The sequence below is a fragment of the Malassezia vespertilionis genome, chromosome 8 (assembly GCF_029542925.1).
Source record: "Malassezia vespertilionis chromosome 8, complete sequence".
NCBI lineage: Eukaryota > Fungi > Basidiomycota > Malasseziomycetes > Malasseziales > Malasseziaceae > Malassezia > Malassezia vespertilionis.
The window spans coordinates 343,210-364,443 of NC_079254.1; the positions used below are offsets into that span (position 1 = coordinate 343,210).

The 21,234-nt window shown below is 58.5% G+C and overlaps 10 protein-coding genes across 10 annotated transcripts; 5 read left to right on the forward strand and 5 right to left on the reverse strand.

The window, feature by feature from the left end:
* Positions 1-15: 15 nt before the first annotated feature.
* On the reverse strand, positions 16-1,128 carry RPT4 (26S proteasome subunit rpt4; the record flags this gene model as incomplete). The annotated part of the gene is made up of 1 exon (XM_056208514.1): positions 16-1,128. The coding sequence occupies one exon, from the start codon at positions 1,126-1,128 to the stop codon at positions 16-18; it is 1,113 nt and encodes a 370-aa protein (XP_056064489.1).
* A 396-nt stretch (positions 1,129-1,524) lies between these two features.
* On the forward strand, positions 1,525-6,381 carry CHC1 (Clathrin heavy chain; the record flags this gene model as incomplete). Its single annotated transcript, XM_056208515.1, has 1 exon — positions 1,525-6,381. One exon carries the CDS (start codon positions 1,525-1,527, stop codon positions 6,379-6,381), a length of 4,857 nt encoding a protein of 1,618 aa, XP_056064490.1.
* Positions 6,382-6,543: 162 nt separating this feature from the next.
* SNX4 (intercellular trafficking and secretion) lies at positions 6,544-7,991 on the reverse strand (the record flags this gene model as incomplete). The annotated part of the gene is made up of 2 exons (XM_056208516.1): positions 6,544-7,274; positions 7,322-7,991. 2 exons carry the CDS (start codon positions 7,989-7,991, stop codon positions 6,544-6,546), a joined length of 1,401 nt encoding a protein of 466 aa, XP_056064491.1.
* Positions 7,992-8,080: 89 nt separating this feature from the next.
* On the forward strand, positions 8,081-8,539 carry FIS1 (mitochondrial membrane protein; the record flags this gene model as incomplete). The annotated part of the gene is made up of 1 exon (XM_056208517.1): positions 8,081-8,539. One exon carries the CDS (start codon positions 8,081-8,083, stop codon positions 8,537-8,539), a length of 459 nt encoding a protein of 152 aa, XP_056064492.1.
* A 40-nt stretch (positions 8,540-8,579) lies between these two features.
* MVES1_003704 (uncharacterized protein) lies at positions 8,580-10,447 on the reverse strand (the record flags this gene model as incomplete). Its single annotated transcript, XM_056208518.1, has 5 exons — positions 8,580-9,450; positions 9,483-9,520; positions 9,650-9,764; positions 9,847-9,896; positions 10,025-10,447. The coding sequence occupies 5 exons, from the start codon at positions 10,445-10,447 to the stop codon at positions 8,580-8,582; spliced, it is 1,497 nt and encodes a 498-aa protein (XP_056064493.1).
* A 193-nt stretch (positions 10,448-10,640) lies between these two features.
* MVES1_003705 (uncharacterized protein) lies at positions 10,641-12,176 on the forward strand (the record flags this gene model as incomplete). Its single annotated transcript, XM_056208519.1, has 1 exon — positions 10,641-12,176. The coding sequence occupies one exon, from the start codon at positions 10,641-10,643 to the stop codon at positions 12,174-12,176; it is 1,536 nt and encodes a 511-aa protein (XP_056064494.1).
* A 30-nt stretch (positions 12,177-12,206) lies between these two features.
* Positions 12,207-13,649, reverse strand: SPE1 (ornithine decarboxylase; the record flags this gene model as incomplete). Its single annotated transcript, XM_056208520.1, has 1 exon — positions 12,207-13,649. The coding sequence occupies one exon, from the start codon at positions 13,647-13,649 to the stop codon at positions 12,207-12,209; it is 1,443 nt and encodes a 480-aa protein (XP_056064495.1).
* Positions 13,650-14,106: 457 nt separating this feature from the next.
* Positions 14,107-16,029, forward strand: RDS2 (Transcription factor; the record flags this gene model as incomplete). Its single annotated transcript, XM_056208521.1, has 2 exons — positions 14,107-14,111; positions 14,220-16,029. 2 exons carry the CDS (start codon positions 14,107-14,109, stop codon positions 16,027-16,029), a joined length of 1,815 nt encoding a protein of 604 aa, XP_056064496.1.
* A 234-nt stretch (positions 16,030-16,263) lies between these two features.
* Positions 16,264-20,283, forward strand: MVES1_003708 (uncharacterized protein; the record flags this gene model as incomplete). Its single annotated transcript, XM_056208522.1, has 1 exon — positions 16,264-20,283. The coding sequence occupies one exon, from the start codon at positions 16,264-16,266 to the stop codon at positions 20,281-20,283; it is 4,020 nt and encodes a 1,339-aa protein (XP_056064497.1).
* Positions 20,284-20,412: 129 nt separating this feature from the next.
* MVES1_003709 (uncharacterized protein) lies at positions 20,413-21,045 on the reverse strand (the record flags this gene model as incomplete). Its single annotated transcript, XM_056208523.1, has 2 exons — positions 20,413-20,775; positions 21,040-21,045. 2 exons carry the CDS (start codon positions 21,043-21,045, stop codon positions 20,413-20,415), a joined length of 369 nt encoding a protein of 122 aa, XP_056064498.1.
* Positions 21,046-21,234: the final 189 nt, after the last annotated feature.

A 21,234-nucleotide genomic window follows, 5' to 3' on the forward strand; every position in this document is an offset into this window, starting at 1 on the left:
TGGATGGTTTCAACATTAGATAGCAGTGTAGTCCGACTTGCTTTCGTGGCGCTTGGCTTCCTGGAGCTTGCGCGCGGCTTTCATAAAGTCTTCTTGGATGCAGTAGTCGCGGTCGGAGCGGATGGCAAACATACCGGCCTCGGTTGCAACATTGCGCAGATCCGCACCATTGAAGCCGTCGGAGAGCTTGACAATCGCCTCGTAGTCGAGCTCTTCTTTTTTCGCGATCGGGCGCGTGTGGATTTTAAGGATCTCGAGGCGGCTCTGCTCGTTGGGGAGGGGAATCTCAATCTTTCGGTCGATGCGCCCGGGGCGCAAGAGCGCGGGGTCGAGCGTGTCGGGGCGATTGGTCGCCATAATCACCTTGGTCTTGCCCAGCTGGTCAAAGCCGTCCATCTGGTTGAGAAGCTCCATGAGAGTGCGCTGGATCTCACGGTCGGCACTCGTGCCCTCGCTGAAGCGCCGCCCGCCGATGGCGTCAATCTCGTCCATAAAAATAATACACGGTTCCTGGCTCTTCGCGTAGGCAAACATCTCGCGCACCAAGCGGGCACTCTCGCCAATGTACTTGTCTACAATTGCGCTCGCGACGACCTTGAGAAAGTTGGTCTCCAGCGTGGCAGCGACGGCGCGTGCAAGCAGCGTTTTGCCTGTTCCGGGAGGGCCGTATAAGAGCACGCCTTTGGGCGACTTGATGCCCACGCGCTGGAACAACTCGGGATTAAGCAGCGGAAGTTCAATCACCTCGCGCAGTTCGCGAATCTGCTCACCGAGGCCACCGATCCCTGCAAACGAAGCGCCATTGGGATCCTCTGTGCTCATCTTGTATACCATCGGGTCTACTTCGCGCGGAAGGACGCGCATAATCGTGAGCGTCGTCATGTCCAACGAAACACGCACGCCCTGCTCGAGCTTGCTTTTTGGCACGGACGAGCGCACACCGACGACGTAGCGCGGGCCAGACGACGCCTTTACAATGTAGCGTTCTTCGTCAAGCTTCCGTAGCACCTCGCCGATAATCTGGCCAACAGACTGCAGCGCCTTGATGTCCTCTTCCGTCTTGTCATGGTCCTTGTCCAGGTCGCGGATATTCGAGCGCACTGGTGTCAGTAGCAAACATACGTACATTTTTGCAGGCCCTCGGAGCGCTCATTGTGTTGGCGCACAGCCTTGCGGTATGTCTCCAGCGCCGCAGTGCGTTCCGAATCGTCCGCCATCGTACTGCAAAGCAACGCTGACGCGGCGCCCAAAGCCGACACGCGCAACGCCGCACATGATCGGGCCAGTTCGGCCGAATGTCTGGTCCGCCGCGGCGTGCTGTTGTGGCTTTGCGAGCAACGTGTAGGATGTCTGCTGATAAACCTATCAACTTTGCCGAGCACGTCCAGCTCAAGGACCTGGGCATTGCCCCAGAGAGCATCACATTTGCGAATGTGACGCTCGAATCCGAGAAGTACGTGAGTGTGCGCGAGAGCACGGAGAGCGGCAACTCGGTCGCAATTGTGGACCTGAACGACGTGAACAATGTGTACGTTGTTGCACCTCAACCCTGACCACAGCATTCGGCGGCCAATGAGCGCCGACTCGGCGATCATGAATCCCGACGAAAAGATCCTCGCGCTCAAGTCCGCACGACAGCTGCAGATTTTCAATCTTGACACCAAGTCGAAAGTCAAGTCGCACAGCATGCACCAGGATGTGATCTTCTGGCGGTGGGTGTCTTCCACTACGCTGGGTATTGTCACTGATACCTCCGTGTATCACTGGAGCATCGAGGACGACGCGGCACCCAAGAAAATATTCGACCGCCATGCGAGCCTCGCAAATACACAAATCATAAACTACCGCACGAGCGACGACGGAAAGTGGATGGTACTCATTGGCATCTCGAGTAACACGGGCGAGTCGCCCAGCTCGTTCAAGATCAAGGGCTCCATGCAGCTCTACTCGCGCGAGCGCGGCGTTTCACAGCCCATTGAGGGCCACGCCGCGTCTTTTGCCGAGCTTCGCACGCAGGATGCGCCGCAGCCCTACAAGCTCTTCACCTTTGCCGTGCGCTCTGCCACCGGTGCCAAGCTGCACATTGTCGAGGTTGACCACGCTGCCGAGAACCCAACGTTTACCAAAAAAGCAGTGGACGTATTCTTCCCCGCCGAAGCGGCCAACGACTTCCCCGTCGCGATGCAGGTGAGCCGACGGTACGGTATTGTGTATCTTGTCACCAAATACGGCTTCATCCACCTCTACGACTTGGAGAGCGGCGCATGCATTTACATGAACCGTGTCTCGGGCGAGACTGTGTTTGTTGCCGCGGAGCACAAAACGGCAAACGGAATTATTGCAGTGAACCGCAAAGGCCAAGTGCTGTCGGTAAGCCTGGACCAGGACACAGTCATTCCCTATATTCTCGGCACGCTCAACAACACGGATCTTGCTTTTAGGCTTGCCTCGCGCGGAAATCTTCCAGGCGCCGACGATCTCTACATGCAGCAATTCCACTCACTCTTCTCCTCTGGCCAGTATGCCGAGGCGATCAAGGTTGCTGCCAAGTCTCCTCGTGGAATTTTGCGCAATCCCCAGACCATTGAGCAGCTCAAGCAAGTCCCTGCACAGCCCGGCACCCTCTCGCCCATCCTGCAGTACTTTGGCATGCTCTTGGAGAACGACACGCTCAATCAGTTTGAGTCGATCGAGCTCGCCAAGCCCGTGCTGGCGCAGGGCAGGAAGCACCTGTTGGAAAAATGGCTCAAGGAAGACAAGGTCGAGTGCAGCGAGCAGCTCGGCGATATTGTTAGGCCGCACGACATGAACCTCGCTTTGAGTGTGTACCTCCGCGCGAATGTGCCCAACAAAGTCGTTGCTTGCTTTGCCGAGACGGGCCAGTACAACAAGATTGTGCTCTACGCCAAAAAGGTGGGCTACGCGCCAGACTACACCACCCTTCTCCGCCATGTTGTGCGCATCAATCCAGAACAGGGTGCCGAATTTGCGAGCAGCCTTGTGACCGACGAGGACGGACCGCTGGTCGATGTCGAGCGCGTCGCAGACATTTTCCTGAGCCAAAACATGATCCAGCAAGCGACTTCGTTCCTCCTCGACGCGCTAAAAGACAACAAGCCAGAGCAGGGCGCTTTGCAGACGCGCCTCTTGGAAATAAATTTGCTAAATGCGCCGCAAGTCGCGGATGCGATTCTCGGCAACCAAATGTTTACACACTACGACCGCGCGCGCGTTGCCAACCTTGCCGAGAAAGCAGGCCTGCTGCAGCGTGCGCTCGAGCACTACGACGATATGGCCGACATTAAGCGCGTCGTCGTCCAGTCCAACTTGTTCAACAGCGAGTGGCTCGTCGAGTACTTTGGTAGCTTGACTGTCGAGCAGTCACTCGAAGCTTTGCACGAGATGCTCAAGACCAACATCCGCCAGAACTTGCAGGTCGTCGTACAGATCGCGACCAAGTACTCTGACTTCCTCGGCGCGCCAAAGCTGATCGAGATGTTTGAGTCTTTCCGCAGCTTTGAAGGGCTGTACTACTACCTCGGTTCTGTGGTCAACTTGAGCACCGACTCCGAAGTCCACTTTAAATACATCCAAGCCGCCACACGCACCGGCCAACTCCGCGAAGTCGAACGCATTGTCCGCGAGTCCAACGCGTACAACCCTGAAAAAGTAAAAAACTTTTTGAAAGAGGCCAAACTTACCGACCAACTGCCACTCATCATTGTGTGCGACAGGTTCAACTATGTGCACGACCTGGTCCTCTATCTCTACCAGAACATGCTCATCAACTTTATCGAGATTTACGTCCAAAAGGTCAATTCGACGCGCACTCCGCAAGTTATTGGCGGCCTGCTCGATGTCGACGGCGACGAGGGCATGATCAAGAACCTCCTCGCGTCTGTCACGGGGCCCATTCCTGTCGACGAGCTGGTCGATGAAGTGGAGAAGCGCAACCGCTTGAAGCTTATCCTTCCTTGGATCCGCAACCAAATCGAGGCGGGCAGCGAAGACCAAGCGCTGTACAATGCCATGGCCAAGATTAACATCGACAGCAACAACAACCCCGAGGCATTTTTGAAAGAAAACACGCTCTACGACCCCCTCGTCGTCGGCAAGTACTCGGAGAAGCGTGATCCCTACCTGGCCTACATTGCCTACGCCAAAGGCTACTGCGACGACGAGCTGATCGCTATCACGAACGACAACTCGATGTACAAACACCAAGCGCGGTACCTTGTTCTTCGTCGCGAGCCTCAGCTCTGGGCCAAGGTGCTTGAAGAAGACAATGTGCACCGCCGTGCGCTCATTGATCAAGTCACGATGGTTGCCGTTCCCGAGTCTACGAACCCCGAAGACGTCAGCGCCACGGTCAAGGCTTTCATGGCCGCCGACTTGCCGCACGAGCTCATCAAGGTCCTCGAGCCGATTGTTTTGGAAACGTCGGCATTTAGCGAGAACCGCAGCCTGCAGAACCTGCTCATGCTCACTGCCATCCGCACCGACAAAGGCAAGGTTATGGGCTACATCGACCGCCTGCATGGCTACGACATTGACGAGATTGCCAAGATTGCCATCGACCACGGCCTCTACGAAGAGGCATTCCAGATTTATGCCAAGGCCGAGCAGCACCTCGATGCGATGAATGTGCTCGTCGACCACCTCGTCTCGATCGATCGTGCGCAGCAGTACGCAAGCAAGCGCAACCTGCCCGAGCTCTGGTCGCGTCTCGGAAAGGCGCAGCTCGACGGACTGCGTGTCAAGGACGCGATCGACTCCTACGTCAAGGCAGAGGACCCCAGCAACTTTGCAGAGGTGATCGAGATTGCCGAGCACGCTGGCCGCGAAGAAGAGCTCATTCGTTTCCTCCAAATGGCGCGCAAGAAGGCACGCGAACCCAAGATCGACACCGAGTACGCCTTCTGCCTCGCCAAGGCAAACAGGCTCGGTGATATGGAGGAGTTCCTCAGCATGACCAACGTCGCGGATGTGCTCAGCGTCGGCGAAAAGAGCTTTGCCGATGGGCTGTACGACGCCGCGCGGATGCTGTTTAGCAGCGTGTCGAACTATGCGCGCCTTGCCTCGACCTACGTCTACCTCGGAGACTACCAGTCGGCCATTGAGGCCGCGCGCAAAGCCGGGAATACAAGCGTGTGGAAGCAAATGCACGCGGCATGCCTCAACAAGCGCGAGTTCAAACTCGCTCAGATTGCTGGGCTTGCCGTCATTCCCCACGCCGAGGATCTCCCGACGCTGATCCGCGCGTACGAAGCCAAGGGCTACTTTGGCGAACTGCTCCAGCTCCTCGAGTCGGCGCTGGGCCTGGAGAGGGCACACATGGGCGTGTTTACGCAAACGGGCGTTGCCCTCGCCAAGTACAGGCCCGAGCGCTTGATGGAGCACCTCAAGCTCTACTGGTCGCGCAGCAATCTCCCGCAGCTCATCAAAGTCACGGAGCGTGCCGCGCTCTGGCCCGAGCTCGTCTTTTTGTACGTCAAGTACGACGAGTTTGACAATGCCGCACTTGCGATTATGGAGCATGCCGCCGACGCTTGGGACCACGACCAGTTCAAGGCGGTTGTGCCGCAGGTGGCCAATGTCGAGATTTACTACCGCGCGCTCACATTCTACCTCGAGCAGCACCCGTTGCTCCTCAACGACCTGCTCACCGTGCTCGCAAAGCGCATTGATCACGGCCGTGTGGTGCGCATGTTCAAGAAGCATGACCACGATAATGTGCCGCTGATCCGCCCTTACTTGATTGCCGTGCAGCATCTGAACTCGGAGGCGGTCAACGACGCATACAATGATCTCTTGATCGAGGAGGAGGACTACGAGACGCTCCGTGCCTCGATCGATGGGTTCGACAACTTCGACGCACTTGCGCTGGCTTCGCGCTTGGAGCGCCACGAGCTGCTCGAGTTCCGCCGCTTGGCCGCGCATTTGTACCGCAAGAATGGGCGCTTTGAGGACAGCATTTCCCTCTCCAAGGCCGACGGTCTTTTCCGCGACGCAATGGAAACAGCGGCGCACTCGGGCGAGGCGCCCGTGGCGGAGGATCTGCTCTCCTACTTTGTCCACACGGGCAATAAGGAGTGCTACGCTGCGATGCTCTACGCATGCTACGATCTCCTCTCGCCGGATGTCGTGATGGAGGCCAGCTGGCGCCACGGACTTAACGACTTTACCATGCCGTACCAGATCCAGCAAGCGCGCGATACGCGGACCAAGCTCCAGGCGCTGGAGAAAGAGGTCCGTGAGCGTGCGGAGAAGGATACGGCCAAGGAGAAGCAAGAGGAAGACGCGCCGATTCTGGGGGCTGGATTCGGCAATCGTCTCTTGACGGGCGGAATGACTGCACAACCGACCGGCCTGTTTTCATAGCGGATCTTGTAGATGTGCAGAGTGGATGTGAAAGGCAGGCAGGCAGATCTGTGCGCTTGGGCACAAGTATGCGTTTCGCAGAGTAGCACAGGGTGCAATGCTTCGCTCGTCCGGTGATTGCGCGAATAGCAGCCACTGCGCGCTAGTACCATTTGTTTGCAGCTACGTGTCGTGCTCGTCTACCCCCTCTTCCAGCTCTTTCACAAGCTTGTCAAAGACTGCGAGGCCTTTCGTATGCATCTCTATATTGCCGTCCGCCAGCGCGCCGAGAAACTGTACGAGCTCGCGGCGGCGCCCCAGCTCAAACACGTTGTGCTCCTGGACGACATGCTCGTTCATTGCGATTGCATTCTCGCGCGCGGCCTCCGCCGCGCCATGCAGCTCGTGAATCCGGTCGTCTAACCTCTGCATGCGCTCGATTCTTGCCTGCTCCTCGTCGACGCCCCATACCTTATCCACGGTAGAGCGCATATACCCACGCAGGCCCGTTCCCCGAATATTCCCGCCGTGCGCGCCCAGCGCTTCAAGGCGTGCACGCTCGGTAGTCTCGTGCGAAAGGTAGTCGGTGAGTCCTTCGAAATCGAGCTGCTCCGCCTCGCGGTGCTTGAGCAGCGCTTTGTGTGCGCTGAGAAAAGCGCGCGTGCTATGCAGTCGCGCAATGAGCGTATCCGTCGTTCCCATTGTGTACATGGTGTGCATATCGCTGTACGTACGCAGCGCCTCGGCAACGTTCGCCATCGGCTTCGTCAGGCCGCTCTCCAGGAGCGCAACCTTGTGCAGGGCGGTAGAAAAATCGCGGTAATCAGAGGCTAAATCTTCAATCGATGCACCAATGGGCGTAGCATACAATTCATCGAAAGCAGCCACTTCAAGCATGCGTAAGTCATCGTGGTCTTCGCGTGAGGGCGTGTTTGCAGTGCAAATGGACACGTCAACGTACCAGAAACATGGGTCCTATTCCGCAAAAAGACACGCTCGAGCTGCGTCGCGCCGCCATCTTCCGCATCCAGCGCCGCGTCGATCGCAGCAAAACGGGGGTCTGGCTTGCGCACGCGCGCAAACGTATTTACAATCGTGTCGCTCATCGACTCGAGCAGGCTGGGCGTATGAGCTTGTGCATCGTCGCTGGTCTGTGCTGTGATGGGCCGCCCGCTATGGTTGTGCATCGCAATGTGCCACTCATGCGACGCTAAAAACTGCTCCAGGATTCCAGCACGCTGCAAAATGGGATGGCGGCATATCCGCTCCATAAACTGCTGCAGCTCAGCGACGCGCCGCTGGATAAATTCGTGGCTGAACCGATCGCCCGTCAAGTACCCGATACGGTGCTTGCCGGGAAGCGGCGGTATAATACATGCAGGAAACTCTTTTTCAAGTGCATCGTGCAGAAACGCAAAGTCCTGGAAGCGTTTTCGCGTCGCCATATGGGGGCAGGCAAAATGGGGAAGCGCCGATTCTGCACGCACGCCGTAGGAAACGTACGTCGGCATGCTGCCTGTACTCGGCACTCCATCCTCAGCTTGTCCATCGTGTGCACTGCGCGTCTCGATGCGCGGCTCAAGGACAAGCACTCGCAGTTCGCCGCTCCATGACGGCTCCGTCCCTGGCATCGCTGGAGGCGCTCGCTAGGAGGGCGCGGCGTCTGCCACGTGTATTTAGTCTTTGTGCCACGTGCTAGCGACGCGTCGCTTTTGCCAACATGGTCCTGCCGTACGTTGTGGATGCACAGACCTCGCTCTCTCCGGCAGAGCTGCAAGTACTGCGCGACCAGTATGATGCGGAATCTTCCTCGGGGCACATCACAACACAGACCAAGTTCAACTATGCGTGGGCGCTGATCAAGAGCCCGGCGAGGCAGCAGATGTTGCAAGGTGTTGCCTTGCTTACCGATATATACCGCTCAGACCCGCCGCGCCGAAGAGAGTGCCTCTATTATCTCTCGCTTGGGCACTACAAACTTGGCAACTTTGACGAGGCAAAGCGCTTCAATGGGCTGCTGCTCGAGCGCGAGCCTGCCAACCTCCAGGCGCAGGGCTTGAACGAACTGATCGATAAAGGGATTGCACGAGAAGGGTACATTGGCATGGCGTTGCTGGGCGGTGTTGCTACAGTTGCAGGTGTTTTAGCTACGGCGCTAATGCGCCGTGGGCGGCGATAGATAGTACCTGGTGCAATGCTGTCCGCGCCGCACGCAGTGCTTAGCCCTGGAACGCGACACCATCGCTTTTGATCTCAGCCGTGCCATCACTCGCAAAGCCGGTTCCATCGCGTGCTAGTGCAATGACGTCGCGCTGCTTTTCTACCGCCGCACTGCAGTCGGGGCACCCAACTCGCTCGCCTTGTTGCAGGGGTATATGGACGAGCTCTTTTGTGCACGGCGCACACAAGACATGACCACATTTGCGGAGTATGGATGGATGCGATGATGTCGAAAATTCCTTCTTGCAGCTGGGGCAGTACAGTTGCGGTTTGGTATCGGTGGTGCGTTTCGCAAAATGCACGTCCACAAGCCCTTTGGTGCTGCTGTTAGGAATATAGATCACGTACGTTAGTTTATGCGGCTTGCCGGCGATGCATAGCGTTGTCGAGACGCGGTCCTGTGCAAGCATAGCTGAAGGATTGGCATCGGCTTGCGGCGCCATGCTTGGAAGCCAAAATGCAGGCATGGTTGCGTCGCTTTTGATGCGCGCCTCTGTCTTGCCGTGCTTCTCAGTATGCTCGCGCGGGGAGCACTCGTCATCTCCAAGCTTGCGTTTTAAGGTGGGATGCACAGTCGAGCTTTCGCCTAGCGCAAACGCCTCGATTCGTCGCCGCGACGCTGCTTGCTCGGCCTCCATCTTTTTCTCCTGCTCTTTGGCACGCAGCTCGTCACGTTGTTTTGCGAGCATGCTCAGCTGCGATTTCTGGCCCAGGATATCGGATAATATACATTCTTTGCAGTACATATGGCCTTCACTGCAGCATACAGGGCGCTGTGCATCTTGCAGGCACAGGTAGCACGCTTGAAATGCGCGCATATTCTCCGTGGAAAGCCGCAATTTACGCGTACCCCATCGATCCTTTAGCATCCTACGTGTGAGTGGGTCGCACATGCAACGTACTGGTACTCTGCATAGGTAAAGTGACCCGCCGCCGTATTCTGTTTCGAATGCCGCGTCATGGTCGCGTGCAAAATTGGCAAGGCCCGATTTATCGGATTTCCACGTGGGCTGCGAACAGCGTCTGCGCAAGCTAATGGACATGGCGCAAACGCGCGGATGCGGCAGACAGGGATGCTGACGGGGTCGCTGACGGGGTCGCTGACAGGGTCGCTGACAGGGTCGCTGACAGGGTCGCTGACAGGGTCGCTGACAGGGTCGCTGACAGGGTCGCTGACAGGGTCGCTGATAGACCCGCAGAGGGGTCGGCAGACTGACGCCGGCACGCAGCCCTAGCACTCTGCTGCGCTATGCATACACCGCCTACGCCCAGGGCTCTGAGTTTCTGTGCATCATAAAGATGTCGGCTACACCTATCTATGTCACAGCCACAGCACTTCTAGTGGTTGCCCTCACCAGCAGCCTCTTGCATAGAGAACGGCTTCCACTGGTTCGGCGGCGCAGGCACTTCCAAAGGCTCGTACCTGCTAGTCAGCCAATCTCACACCAAGTACATACGGTTTCCAATCAATCATTTTCGCAGCAAGACCAAGCTCATCGTGTGCTTGCTCGAGCAGCTCCTCGACGAGCCCCGAGTCGATCTTGCCCGTAACGATCGAAATAGCATTTTCGTTCGCGTTCGCATCCTGCTGCGTCTGCTCCGAGAGCTCCGTGCGCACAATATCAAGTCGGTGCTGCGTCACCGCCTCTGACGATTGGCGAAATACAGATGAAGCTGGGAGCACTTGCAGCACCTTGAGCGTGTGGGTATACTTAGCTTCCAGTGCAGGGAGCGGGTTCGGATGAAGCGGCAGCCCAGCCACAAATGTCGACTTGGCCGTGCGCAAATACTTATTGTTCCCTTTGCTAATCAGATCCTCGCATCGCACGGCAGTCGCAAAGTAGCGCGCGAAACGTGTAGCAAACATGCTGTGAACAGATGGAGGCGAACCCGTAAATGCCCTGTATTTCTAATCCCGGCCGAGATGCCACATGGCACATTTGGCTGCACGCTGCGCACGATCACAAAAAGTGCGCTTCGAGCCGGCATCATGATGCCGTACGAACAACCACACGGTGAGTTTTTTTTTTCAGATATGCTGATCGCTAGAGTACGCGCCGATGCGTGGCGCTCCAGATCATGGAGGCCCTGAGTACTATCCCTATCCCCCCGGCGGTGCAGAGCCGCCGATGCATCTGTACCGCGACTATGCACCGCCGCGCGGTATGCCTGCTCCCGGAGGCGAGCCAGGGATGTACCCACCTATGCACGAGCGGCCAATGATGCATCCAAACTCGCCTCCGCGCCAGTTTCCACCTGGCCCGATGCGTTACGCCCACGCCCAGGAACCGATGGAGCCGATGGACTATATGCCGATGCACCCTGGCGGCCCTCCCATGCTCTCTGCGCGCGGCAGGCCGCCGCCATTGCGCGAGGATATGCGCGCACAGATGATGTCGCCACTTCCCGAGCCGATGCCCATGCCAGTGCCCGTAGATATGCCGCGCGCGCCGATGCGAGAACGCGTTTCCAGGCATGCACCCATACCCCCCGCCCCTCTTTCCCCCCCCCGCGCAGGCACTGCCAATCTCGGCGCGCCGCCCATTGCGTACGGCGCGCCCGATGCGCCATCCGCCAGCAAACGCGATCGGAAACGCAAAGAGGTGCTGGAAAAAATCGAGCGGATGCACTGGGAAGGCATGGAGAACAGGGATGCGGCCTACCACGAGCAGTACATGTCGCTCTCGTCGACCTACCATGCGCTTCTCATGCAGCCAAGCATGGTGCGTGAGTATACCATTCAGCTCGCGGACAGCGGTCTGCAGCGGAACGAAACAATTCGTGCTATTGAGCTGTACCATGTATTCCTCATGGAGCGCAGCCAGCATACCAACGCAATGGAGCGCCAGAAAGTCGAGGACGAGGCGCGAATAGCGAAGCGCAATGCGCGCGAAAAGCTGCTGCATGTAATCGAAAACAGGAAGCAGCGCCTCAGAGAGGAGAAGGATGGCGGCGAGTTTGCCGCTGATTTCCTGCTCGACCCCTCGCTTCGACAGCAGTCCACACGTCAGCTGCGCAACAAAGGCCCCGGTGCAGCGTCTACGCGCCCGATTCGCCACGCACTGCACGAGGAGGACGAGGTGCCGACCACGGGCGTGCATGGAATTGTGCTTGCCGTCGCGCAGTTGCTTGGATGGCCCGAGCAGGAAGCCGCCATGGCAATTGCCGCCGCGGCAAATACGAATAGCCTCGATGAGCACGAGCATGATGCACTGCTCGTCGCGTGTGTCGGTCCCGAGGACCAGACGATGCGGTTGTCGCTGATGGAAACGTTTGGATCCCAAGCGTCGCTCCTCTCCGGCGTCAATCTGACCATGCAAGCCGCCGCTGCGGCTGCCAACGCTTCCAAGAACAAGAAAAAGGGGGCGCAGAAGCCGACGGCGCAAGTTTTTGCTGCTGACCGTGCTGTCGATGACGACGATGCAACGACTGGCACCGGTGTGAATGTAACGAGTACGTTTATCCCTAGTGGCAGCGGCCGCCTCCGGTGGGATACAGCCAAGTGCCTGAGTCAGCTCACGGGCGCGAAAGATTTCGAGGTGGAGTCGGACCTAATCAACATTCACAAGATCGGCACAAAGCGCCGGCGCAGGTAGAACCATTTTACGTATGCTATACAATACAAATTACGAGAGTGTATCCAGCACGTCCGACGCGGCCAGTAAATCCATCACCATTTCTGCCGCGCCGTCCTGGTCGGTGCTGCCAATCGTGTACCGCACCTTGGCAAGCTCAAGCCCATTGAAGCTCGACGATGCACAGAGCGTGTATGCGCCCATGTTTTCGTACACGAGCCAGTCGCCCACGTCCAAGGACCGCGGCAGGTATGTCAGGCGCAAAATGCAGTCAATGCTATCGCACGTTGGGCCCCAAACACTGCAGGGCCACAGCGTGTCTTTCCCCGCGCCGGGCGCGGCACAGTCTGCGCGGTAGACAAACTCGCGGTGCAAGGAGAGCACTTTGGGCACCACATGCTGGTGATCAAACATTATACAGTTAAAGGCGCCGTATGTGCCGTCGTTTTGGTAATACATTGCCTCGGGCTTGGCATCCTGGCTCGGTTCCTCTGCCTCGTCCGCAGCGCGGATTCGCCGTGCAATAATATTGGTAGCCAGTGAGAATGCGTGTTGGACAAAGTAGCGCCCAGGCTCGGCAATGATGCGCAGGCCGTTTGGGTGATTGACCATTGCGCTGCCGCCCGGGGCAAAATGCTCGTCGGGGAAGTAGTCGGCCAATGCACTGCGCAGCACAACGGCAATGGCGTCAAAGTTGTCGTGCTCAAACCCCCCGCCAATATCCAGCAGGTCAAAGTGGTAGCCAACGTCATTGCCCATGTCGAACGCTTTGCGCGCGCGCAAAACAGCGTCCCGGAATGCTTCCGGATCATAGCAGCCAGAGCCGACGTGGAAACTGACCCCGACCACGTCCAGGTCGAGCGCCTTGGCCTTGGCCAGGAGAGCAGGCACGTCTTTGAGCGGTGCTCCAAACTTGATCCCGAGCTGGCACACGCTCTTCGAGTCGTCCGTAAGAATCCGAACGACGAGCTTGCAGCGCGGGTGGAAGCGCTTCATCTTGTCCAGCTCGTCCATGTTGTCAAAGGTGGTGAGTCCAACTTGCTGCTTGGCAGCACGGCGCACAAACGACGATGCTTTGCATGGGTTTGCATAGATAATGCGCGACGGCGAAACGCCCATATCCAGCACCTTTTCAATCTCGCCATTCGACGCACAGTCAAAACCCGTGCCAAGCGCGGCAAGCAAGCGGAGAACCATAGGCTCTGGGTTGCACTTGACGGCGTAGAATGGGACAATATGTGGCAGCTCGCGGCGCCACCGAGTGTATTGGCGGTAGATCTGCGCGAGGTCCGCGACGAAAAATGCATTTTCGCCGTCTACCTCGCATGCATCCACGTCGATGGCGTCCAGCGCAGCCTTGAATTGCTGGCTCGTCGATCCTCCAAAGAGCGACACGCCGATCTTGGTCTCTGCCACGGGCAGGGCAATGACCTCGTCTTCCGGGGGCGGTGTAAACGCCCGTACCGTGTGCGAAAAAACAGCAGAAGGGATCATACTGGCGAGACTTGCTGTTTGGATACTACTAGGAGTCTAAACACCCCTAGTGAGTCCGTGTTCGGCACAATTCTTGGTCCGCAACTACGACAGTGGCGTGGCCCAGAAAAACGTCCGTGAAGAAGTCTTTTTTTCACCACGTCCCTGGTTGTACTTTTTGCGCTTGGCAGTTAACCCGCGCTGGGCCTGCGATGCACGCGATTCGTCGCTGGCAAACGGCTTGGTAAGCAGCACGTGGCATGCAACTGGCGCTGTGGGGAGTGCCATGGTTCGCACTGCGCTGAGCGTTCGGCACGGCATGTCGCGCAATACAAAGCGAGAGCCCGGGTCCAGTGCGGGCACGACGCCCGAAAAGCGGCGCATATCCGAGCCAGAATCCAGCGATGCCCCACAGAAAAAAAAAATATCGACGCGTCGCAAAGTGAACATGGCCTGCATCTACTGCAGACGGAGCCACATGACGTGCGATGAGAACAGGCCGTGCTTGCGGTGTGTCAAACGGAATATCGGCCACTTGTGTCGCGATGAAGTAGCGCTGCCGTCGAGTTGCACAGCGCGCAGCCGCAGCAGCCGGGAAATGACAGATGACAATGCACAGTACGAGACGAAACTGCTCGCAAAGACGCAGCAGGCGCCGTCTGCGTCGCCTTTGGATATACTTCCCCATTTGTGCACCCCTTCTAGCACATCAACATTTACACCAGATACATTGCACGCATCGTTTGCCGCGGATGCGTACGAGATGAACAACTATACACACTCCAACGATATGGCCGCTGCCAATGCTGTGCGCAATACTACTACGCCATTCTACAAGCCCATGCAAGCGATGCCGAGGGAAAGTGAGCCGTTGAACGGCATGAATGAAACATTTACACTGCATCCCATGTTTGGCGCACCGCCAGCGATGCCGTTGGGCCAAGAAAGTTTGCGCAACGGCTGCGACAAGACTGCCGCGCCGCTGCAAGGTTCGCAGCTTGGCGGCACGGCATGGCTCGGACTGGGCGGCCCTGAGCCGAGTATAGCTGGCGAGCAGGGCAGCGGCACCGAGCTCAACATTCTCAGCGAGTTTCTCGAAGCGCTCGACGACCCGAAAATGGAGCGCAACGACACGCTGTCTGTCCCATACAAGCCAGAACCTACCGCTGGGATCTCAGGTATGGTGCAGCGCACGCAAAGCAGCGACCTTTTGAATACGCCGCCGTCCATGATCGATTTGGGGAGCGAGGGCACGAGCCTTGGCACCGACGGCAGCGCACTCCCGCTCTTGTCCCCACAGCACACAGCCTACCACAGCGGCGCTCCGGCGCATGAATGCAAACGCACTGCAACCGAGCCGCTCGGCGACGGCAATCCTCCGATGTTCAGCACGGCGCCGCAGCGCGATCGCGACAGCGATCGGCAGCAAGCGCCGTACCCTGCATCGCTCAGCAAGACCGCGACCAAGACCGAGCGATTTTTGCTCACCGCCGCGGACCAAACCGACGGAAGTCGCGACGAGCGTCTGCGCCAAGTCATCCAGGCCAAGTGCGAGGCCGGTTTGCTGCGCCCCTACAACCACGTAAATGGCTACGCGCGGCTGAACCGCTGGATGGAACTGAACGTGTCGCCTTCGTCGCGGCGGCGCATCCTCAAGCCCCTCTCTGTGTTCCGCCCCGTATTTTATTCAATTGCTAAGAACCTGACCAACTTTGACCTGATTTACATCGAGGAAGCGTTCGAGCGCTTGCTCCTGGACTACGACCGCGTCTTCTCCATCCAAGGCACGCCCGCATGCCTCTGGCGCCGCACGGGCGAGATCTACAAAGGGAACAAGGAGTTTGCCGAGCTTGTCGGTGTCCCGATCGAGAGCCTGCGCGAAGGGCGGCTGTGCATTTATGAGCTCATGGCCGAAGAGAGCGCCGTGAACTACTGGGAGAAGTACGGCTCCGTTTCTTTCGATCCCAGCCAGAAAGCCGTGCTCACCATGTGCAAGCTGCATACTAAGAACGAGCAGCTGGTCACTGCCAGCATGGACGGCGAGCCGCCGAACGACGCAGCCAAAGAAACACGTGATGTAGATACCCGCACGGAAACTACCAAGCCTACCGAGTCTGTCAAGCCTACGGAGCCGCGCAAACAAGCATCGTGTATTTCGTGCTGCTTCAGCTTCACGATTCGCCGCGACAAGTACAACATCCCCACCATGATTGTCGGCGTACGTTTCCCTCTGCGCACACTGACTGCAGAATTTCCTGCCCACGCACCCTATCCAGGGCAAGGGGGCAATGTAGCAGGCGCGTCCAAAAAAAGACAGCATGTTTGTCGCAGTCTGCATCAGTATTTCTACCAAACGATTGGACGTTTCCTTGCGCGTGACTTGCGCAAGGGGCTTTCGTAGCGAATCGTACCGATACCTCCACATTTATGCATAGCTGCATGCAGCGGATGCAGCTGCGACGCGAAGTGTCCTGTCCGACACGCGCGGCCAGAAGCCAGGGGCGCGCAAACGCTTCTCTGCGCGGGACAAGCAGCACGCTTTTGTCGCTGCGTACCGAATTGGCTAGCGACCCTTGTGGGAGCAAACGTACAACTCACTACACCACGTACTGCTGTAGTGGAACCCTGTACGGAGATGTCGCAGCATTCTTCAGCGGGCTCCCAGAGGATTTCGCGCCCCGGCGCTGCCCTACGGTCCGTTGCGCAGCCATTCCAAGCAGCTACAAACACATTTGGAAACCGGAAACGCTCCAACGATGTTGCGGGACTGTTTGACAAGCGCCCGCGCGCCGCCGGGCCCCTCAAGGCGCCGCAGAATAACCATGGCCGTCAGTACGGCATCGCCACTGGTCTGCGCACGCAGCGGCCCTCGGAGCGCCCCGCGCCGCCCGTGCCGAACGCTGTGGTACAGCCGCAGCAGCGCGCACCGACGCGCTTGGAGCGCGAAAAGAAGCGCAACTACAACGACCCGGCCAATGTCGGACCTTGGCAGTTGGGAAAGCTGATCGGCCAAGGCGCGTCTGGTCGCGTCCGTCATGCTGTCCATTCGCGCACCGAGCAACATGCCGCCGTCAAGATCATCCCGAAACAGATGCTAATCAACAGCCGCATGAGCTTGCGCGATTTGAGTGCAAAGCAGGACAAGCTCACGCTCGGGATCGAGCGCGAGATTGTGATTATGAAACTGATCGAGCATCCCAACCTGCTCGGCCTCTGGGACGTGTACGAAACGAGCAAGGAGCTGTACCTTGTGATGGAATACGTCGCTGGTGGTGAGTTGTTTGACTATCTCGTCTCGCGCGGCCGCCTGCGCCCCGACGAGGCGCGCAGCTACTTTCGCCAAGTTATTTTTGGGATTGGGTACTGCCACACGTTTAGTATTTGCCATCGCGATCTGAAGCCCGAGAACCTCTTGCTTGATGGCTCCCGCGAGACGGTAAAGATTGCCGACTTTGGTATGGCCGCACTGCAGCCAACCGAAAAGATGCTCGAGACCAGCTGCGGCAGTCCGCACTATGCAAGTCCCGAGATTGTCAGCGGAAAGAGCTACGACGGGACTACGAGCGATATCTGGAGCTGTGGTATCATTTTGTTTGCCTTGCTCTGTGGCCGTTTGCCATTCGACGATCCGAATATCCAGACGCTGCTCAGCAAGGTGCGTGCGGGCAAGTTTTCCATGCCCGAGTACCTCGACCCCGATGCCAAGGACCTGATCTGGCGCATGCTGGACGTCGACCCAGTGAAGCGTGCGGACATGGACGAAATTTGCAGCCATCCCTGGTTCACAGACAATAACCGTCTTTCCTCGCGCAACCCTGTAAGCACGCCAAAAGAGGCGCTCGCCACCGAGCCCATCAACCTCGCCGACATTGACCCCGATATCCTCGGCAACCTAAGCACACTCTGGCCCGAGCTCTCCCATGAACAGATCATTCGGTGCCTCTTGGCGAGCAACGGCAACTGGCAAAAGACGTTTTACTCGCTGCTCGTCTTGCACCGAGAACACCATGCCTCGGACGACGAGGGGGGCGACGAAGAGGACGAAGAAGAGCTGGACGCGGAGGACCGCCACGCTCTCGACTTGGCACGCGACGAGAAGGAAACGCAAGTGAGCCCAAATACGCTCGGACTTTGCGTGGAGAAGCACGACTCGCGTCCCACCCCCCCTTCTATCCTCGCTTCCGTGGCCGAGGAGGAAGAGAAGGAGCTTGTCGCACCGACAGCCTCGACGCCACCTGTCTCTGAGACGTTTGCGCGCAGCACATCTCGTGCATTCACAGAAGTGAGCCAGACATCGAGCAATAAAGAGCTTGGCGATGCAAAGGAGCATGTGGAAGACAAGGCCGTTGCTGCCGTTGCGGACCTTTCCGCGGACGTGCCTTTGGTGACGGCAGCAGCTGACCACCACGTTGCGCCGCACGCGCCCATTGAGCACACCCGTCCATCCACGGCGCTGGCTGCGCCGCCGAGCGAGCCTGTGGCGCATGCGTCTGTGCCGCCGCCGCAATGGGTCATGAGCAAGATGCCTGGGCCCGTAGAGCGCAAGTCGTCGCTGCCCATGCTTGGAGAAGCGGTGACCACTTCAGCACGCAGGCCATCGACAGGTATGGATGTGCGCAAGGCGCCGGAGAACCGTCGTCTTGCCTCGCTCATGCAAGCGTTTACGCGCCCGACCTTGGCTCCGTTCCGTCAGCGATCTAACTCGGCGAAGGAAGCTGGGAAGAGCGTGGATGTTGTGACGGAGATGGCCCCGGCGAGTCCTGCAGTCGTCCCTGTAACGGCCCCGGCGAATCCTGCAGTTGTCCCTGTGACGGCCCCGGCAGTGGTCCCTGTGGCACCTGCCGTGGCGCCGGCTACCGCTCCTGCCATTGCGCCGGCGGTGGCGCCACAGCAGGCGCCGCCGCCCGTGTCTCCGCCGCTCCCTGCGCGCCCTGCTCCCATTTCCGCACCGCCTAAAGAGCGGCCTGTCCCTGCCGAGCCGAGCCCCGCTCCCGCCGAGCCACACACATGGGCGGCGCGGCTTCTCAGTGTCGCGACGGAAACATCGAAGCGTGTCGTATCGCAAGACACCTCCGCCGACTCGCTCATGAACCAGTTTATGGACGAAATCGGCGAAGAACTGGACTCGTTGGAGCTCATCGGCGATGCGGTCGGTGCTACGTCATGGCCCGCGCCGCAAGTGCCACGCTCTGCAGAGCAGCACAAATCCGCAGCACAAATGCAGACCCCAACTCCCCAAATACAAGCGGGCATTTGGGACGATCCGCGCCACAGCGCGTTGGAAATGCGCCGCGTCATGACGCACGCAGACATGTCCCCATCCTCGAGCGATGGAGACATATCGACGCAAGCAACCGTGCTTGTCCAAAGCGACGACTCCGCCGACAAGTTTGGGGACGCTGACGAGGACTCGCTCCTTGTTTCGAGCGTCCCGCCCGTCGTAAAACGGCCCCAGGAAACTTTCCCGTTTGCCGCGTATACACAGCGTACCAGGCCTGTGAGCCAACTGCGCCCAAGGAGCTCGTTCGGCCAAATCGATGCGCCGTCGAAGCCCGCAGGCGCGCGAATGATGCCTCCAGGCCCACGCCCAGGCTCGCGTCCAATGTCTCCTGTAGACAACGACGAACGGCCCGTGTCTGCCATGGCCAAGCCGCCGTCTTCGGTCGGCACTGCATTCTCGCGTCCCCAATTGGCACTCTCTGACGCGCGCAATGTGCCGGGAGCAGCGCCCGCGGCGCGCCCGCCCACGTATATGGGCGTCAGTCTGCGCGCACAGACGCCAAGCTCCGTCGCGCCACAAGCGCGGCCCCAGACGTCGATGGGCGTCGCAAGTGCGCCACCCACGGCGCCTGTGCAGTCGCGGCCGCAAACGGCCATGTCGGCGCCGCTGCAAACGCGAGGCACGGCAAGTCCACGCCCTGGGAACGCCGCGCCTGGCCAACCGGCCCTCGGCGCGCAAAAGCCAACCGGACTGGGCGCTGCTGCCGCTGCGGCGCACTCCAAGCGCCGCAGCATTTTGCATCCTTTCCGCAAAGAAAGCAAGGAACATGTACCGGAAACAGTCGGCCTCGGCGTCCAAGTTCCAGGCAAGGAGAATGTGCTGCCTGCAGCCAAGAAGCCCGACGATGCCATCGACGCACGTCATTCGTGGTTCACTGGCATTCTGCATCGCCGCCAAACGCACGTCCTGATGTCTGTGCAGAACCTCACATTCACGGTGCAGACCAGCCAAGCACTGCTGCAACAGCTCGGTACGACGCTCACGCCCCAGTCCAGGGTCCAAACCACCCGTCCCTTGACGCAGCAGGCGCCGCTGCAGTACCTGCTCGAGTCCATGTACGACACCAAGGAGGGGAAACATATCAAGTGCAGGCCCATGCGTTTTCGTGTAGAGTACACGATCCTCCCGGTCAGCTCCAGCGTCCGCCACGCCGCGTCGCCCAAGCTCACGACGCCCTTGTCGCCAGGGATGCCGGGCTACGATCCTCGGGCTGCGTCGCGTCCCATGTCTCCCGTGCTGGACGCCGCCAGAAGCGGTGTACAGTCTTTTGCCACGAGTGTTACCTTTACCCATGAAAAGGGATCGCTTACGACCTTTAAGTTGTTTATGAGCAAGCTGCGTCGCGATTGGAAACTCGATGCGCGGGATGCATAGCTCATGACTTTGTTAGACGTCACTCATTTACAGTAGGTTATACAATCATTTAAGCATGCCTCGAAAGTGTTTTTGCCGCGCCTAGAGCAGACATGCTTTGCCAGTACACCTACCGCATAATTACACAAGCTATTTTTGTTCGGCGTCGCCTCCGGCGCCCCCTTCGGCCTCCGGCGAGGTGCGCACGACCCAGTCCCTCATGCGCTGGTCCTCTACCACGAGCCGGCTACTGCCGGCATACATCATATTGGTCACTGCCGCACGCTGCAGCGCTTTGAGCTCCTCTTGTGCATTCTCGTAAAACTGCTTCAGGCTCGTCTCTGAAAGAGGCGATGTCGGTACTTGCTGTGGCGCAGTTGATGTCGGCACGGAAGCAAGCGTTGCGGCACTCTTACTGAGCTCTTTTGCCTCAATAGACGTCTCTGGAAAAAGATGCGCGCGGAACGAATCGCGTGTACGCCGCATAAAGTACTCGCGGAAATTGTACGAGGACTGGTGTTAGCCAGTATAATACGTACGAAAGAGCGTGCGGCACTTATATGTGCGCGATACAGCGCCAAAATCTGCTGCTTTGAAGGTGCCGCTGACATTGCGTAAAGAAGGCAAGTGGCAAACAGACGCCCACAGAAAATAGCTTAATAAGCACACTCCGTCACGATGCCCGCCCTCCCAGCGCTGCCGCCCAACGCAGCGAGACTGCCGACCACGCCGCAGTTGCGTACGTAACGTGTCACTGACTCCAGATGCGCTACTTACCATCATCCGGGACAAGAACACGCCGCGGTCCGACTTCATATTTTACTCGGACCGCATTATCCGGCTTCTTGTCGAAGAAGGACTGAACCACCTGCCTGTGCTCGAGCGCACGGTAATGACACCGACGGGCTGTCCGTACACTGGTACGTCTGCACTGCGCTAACCGCAGGCGTTGCGTTCGAAGGCAGAATATGC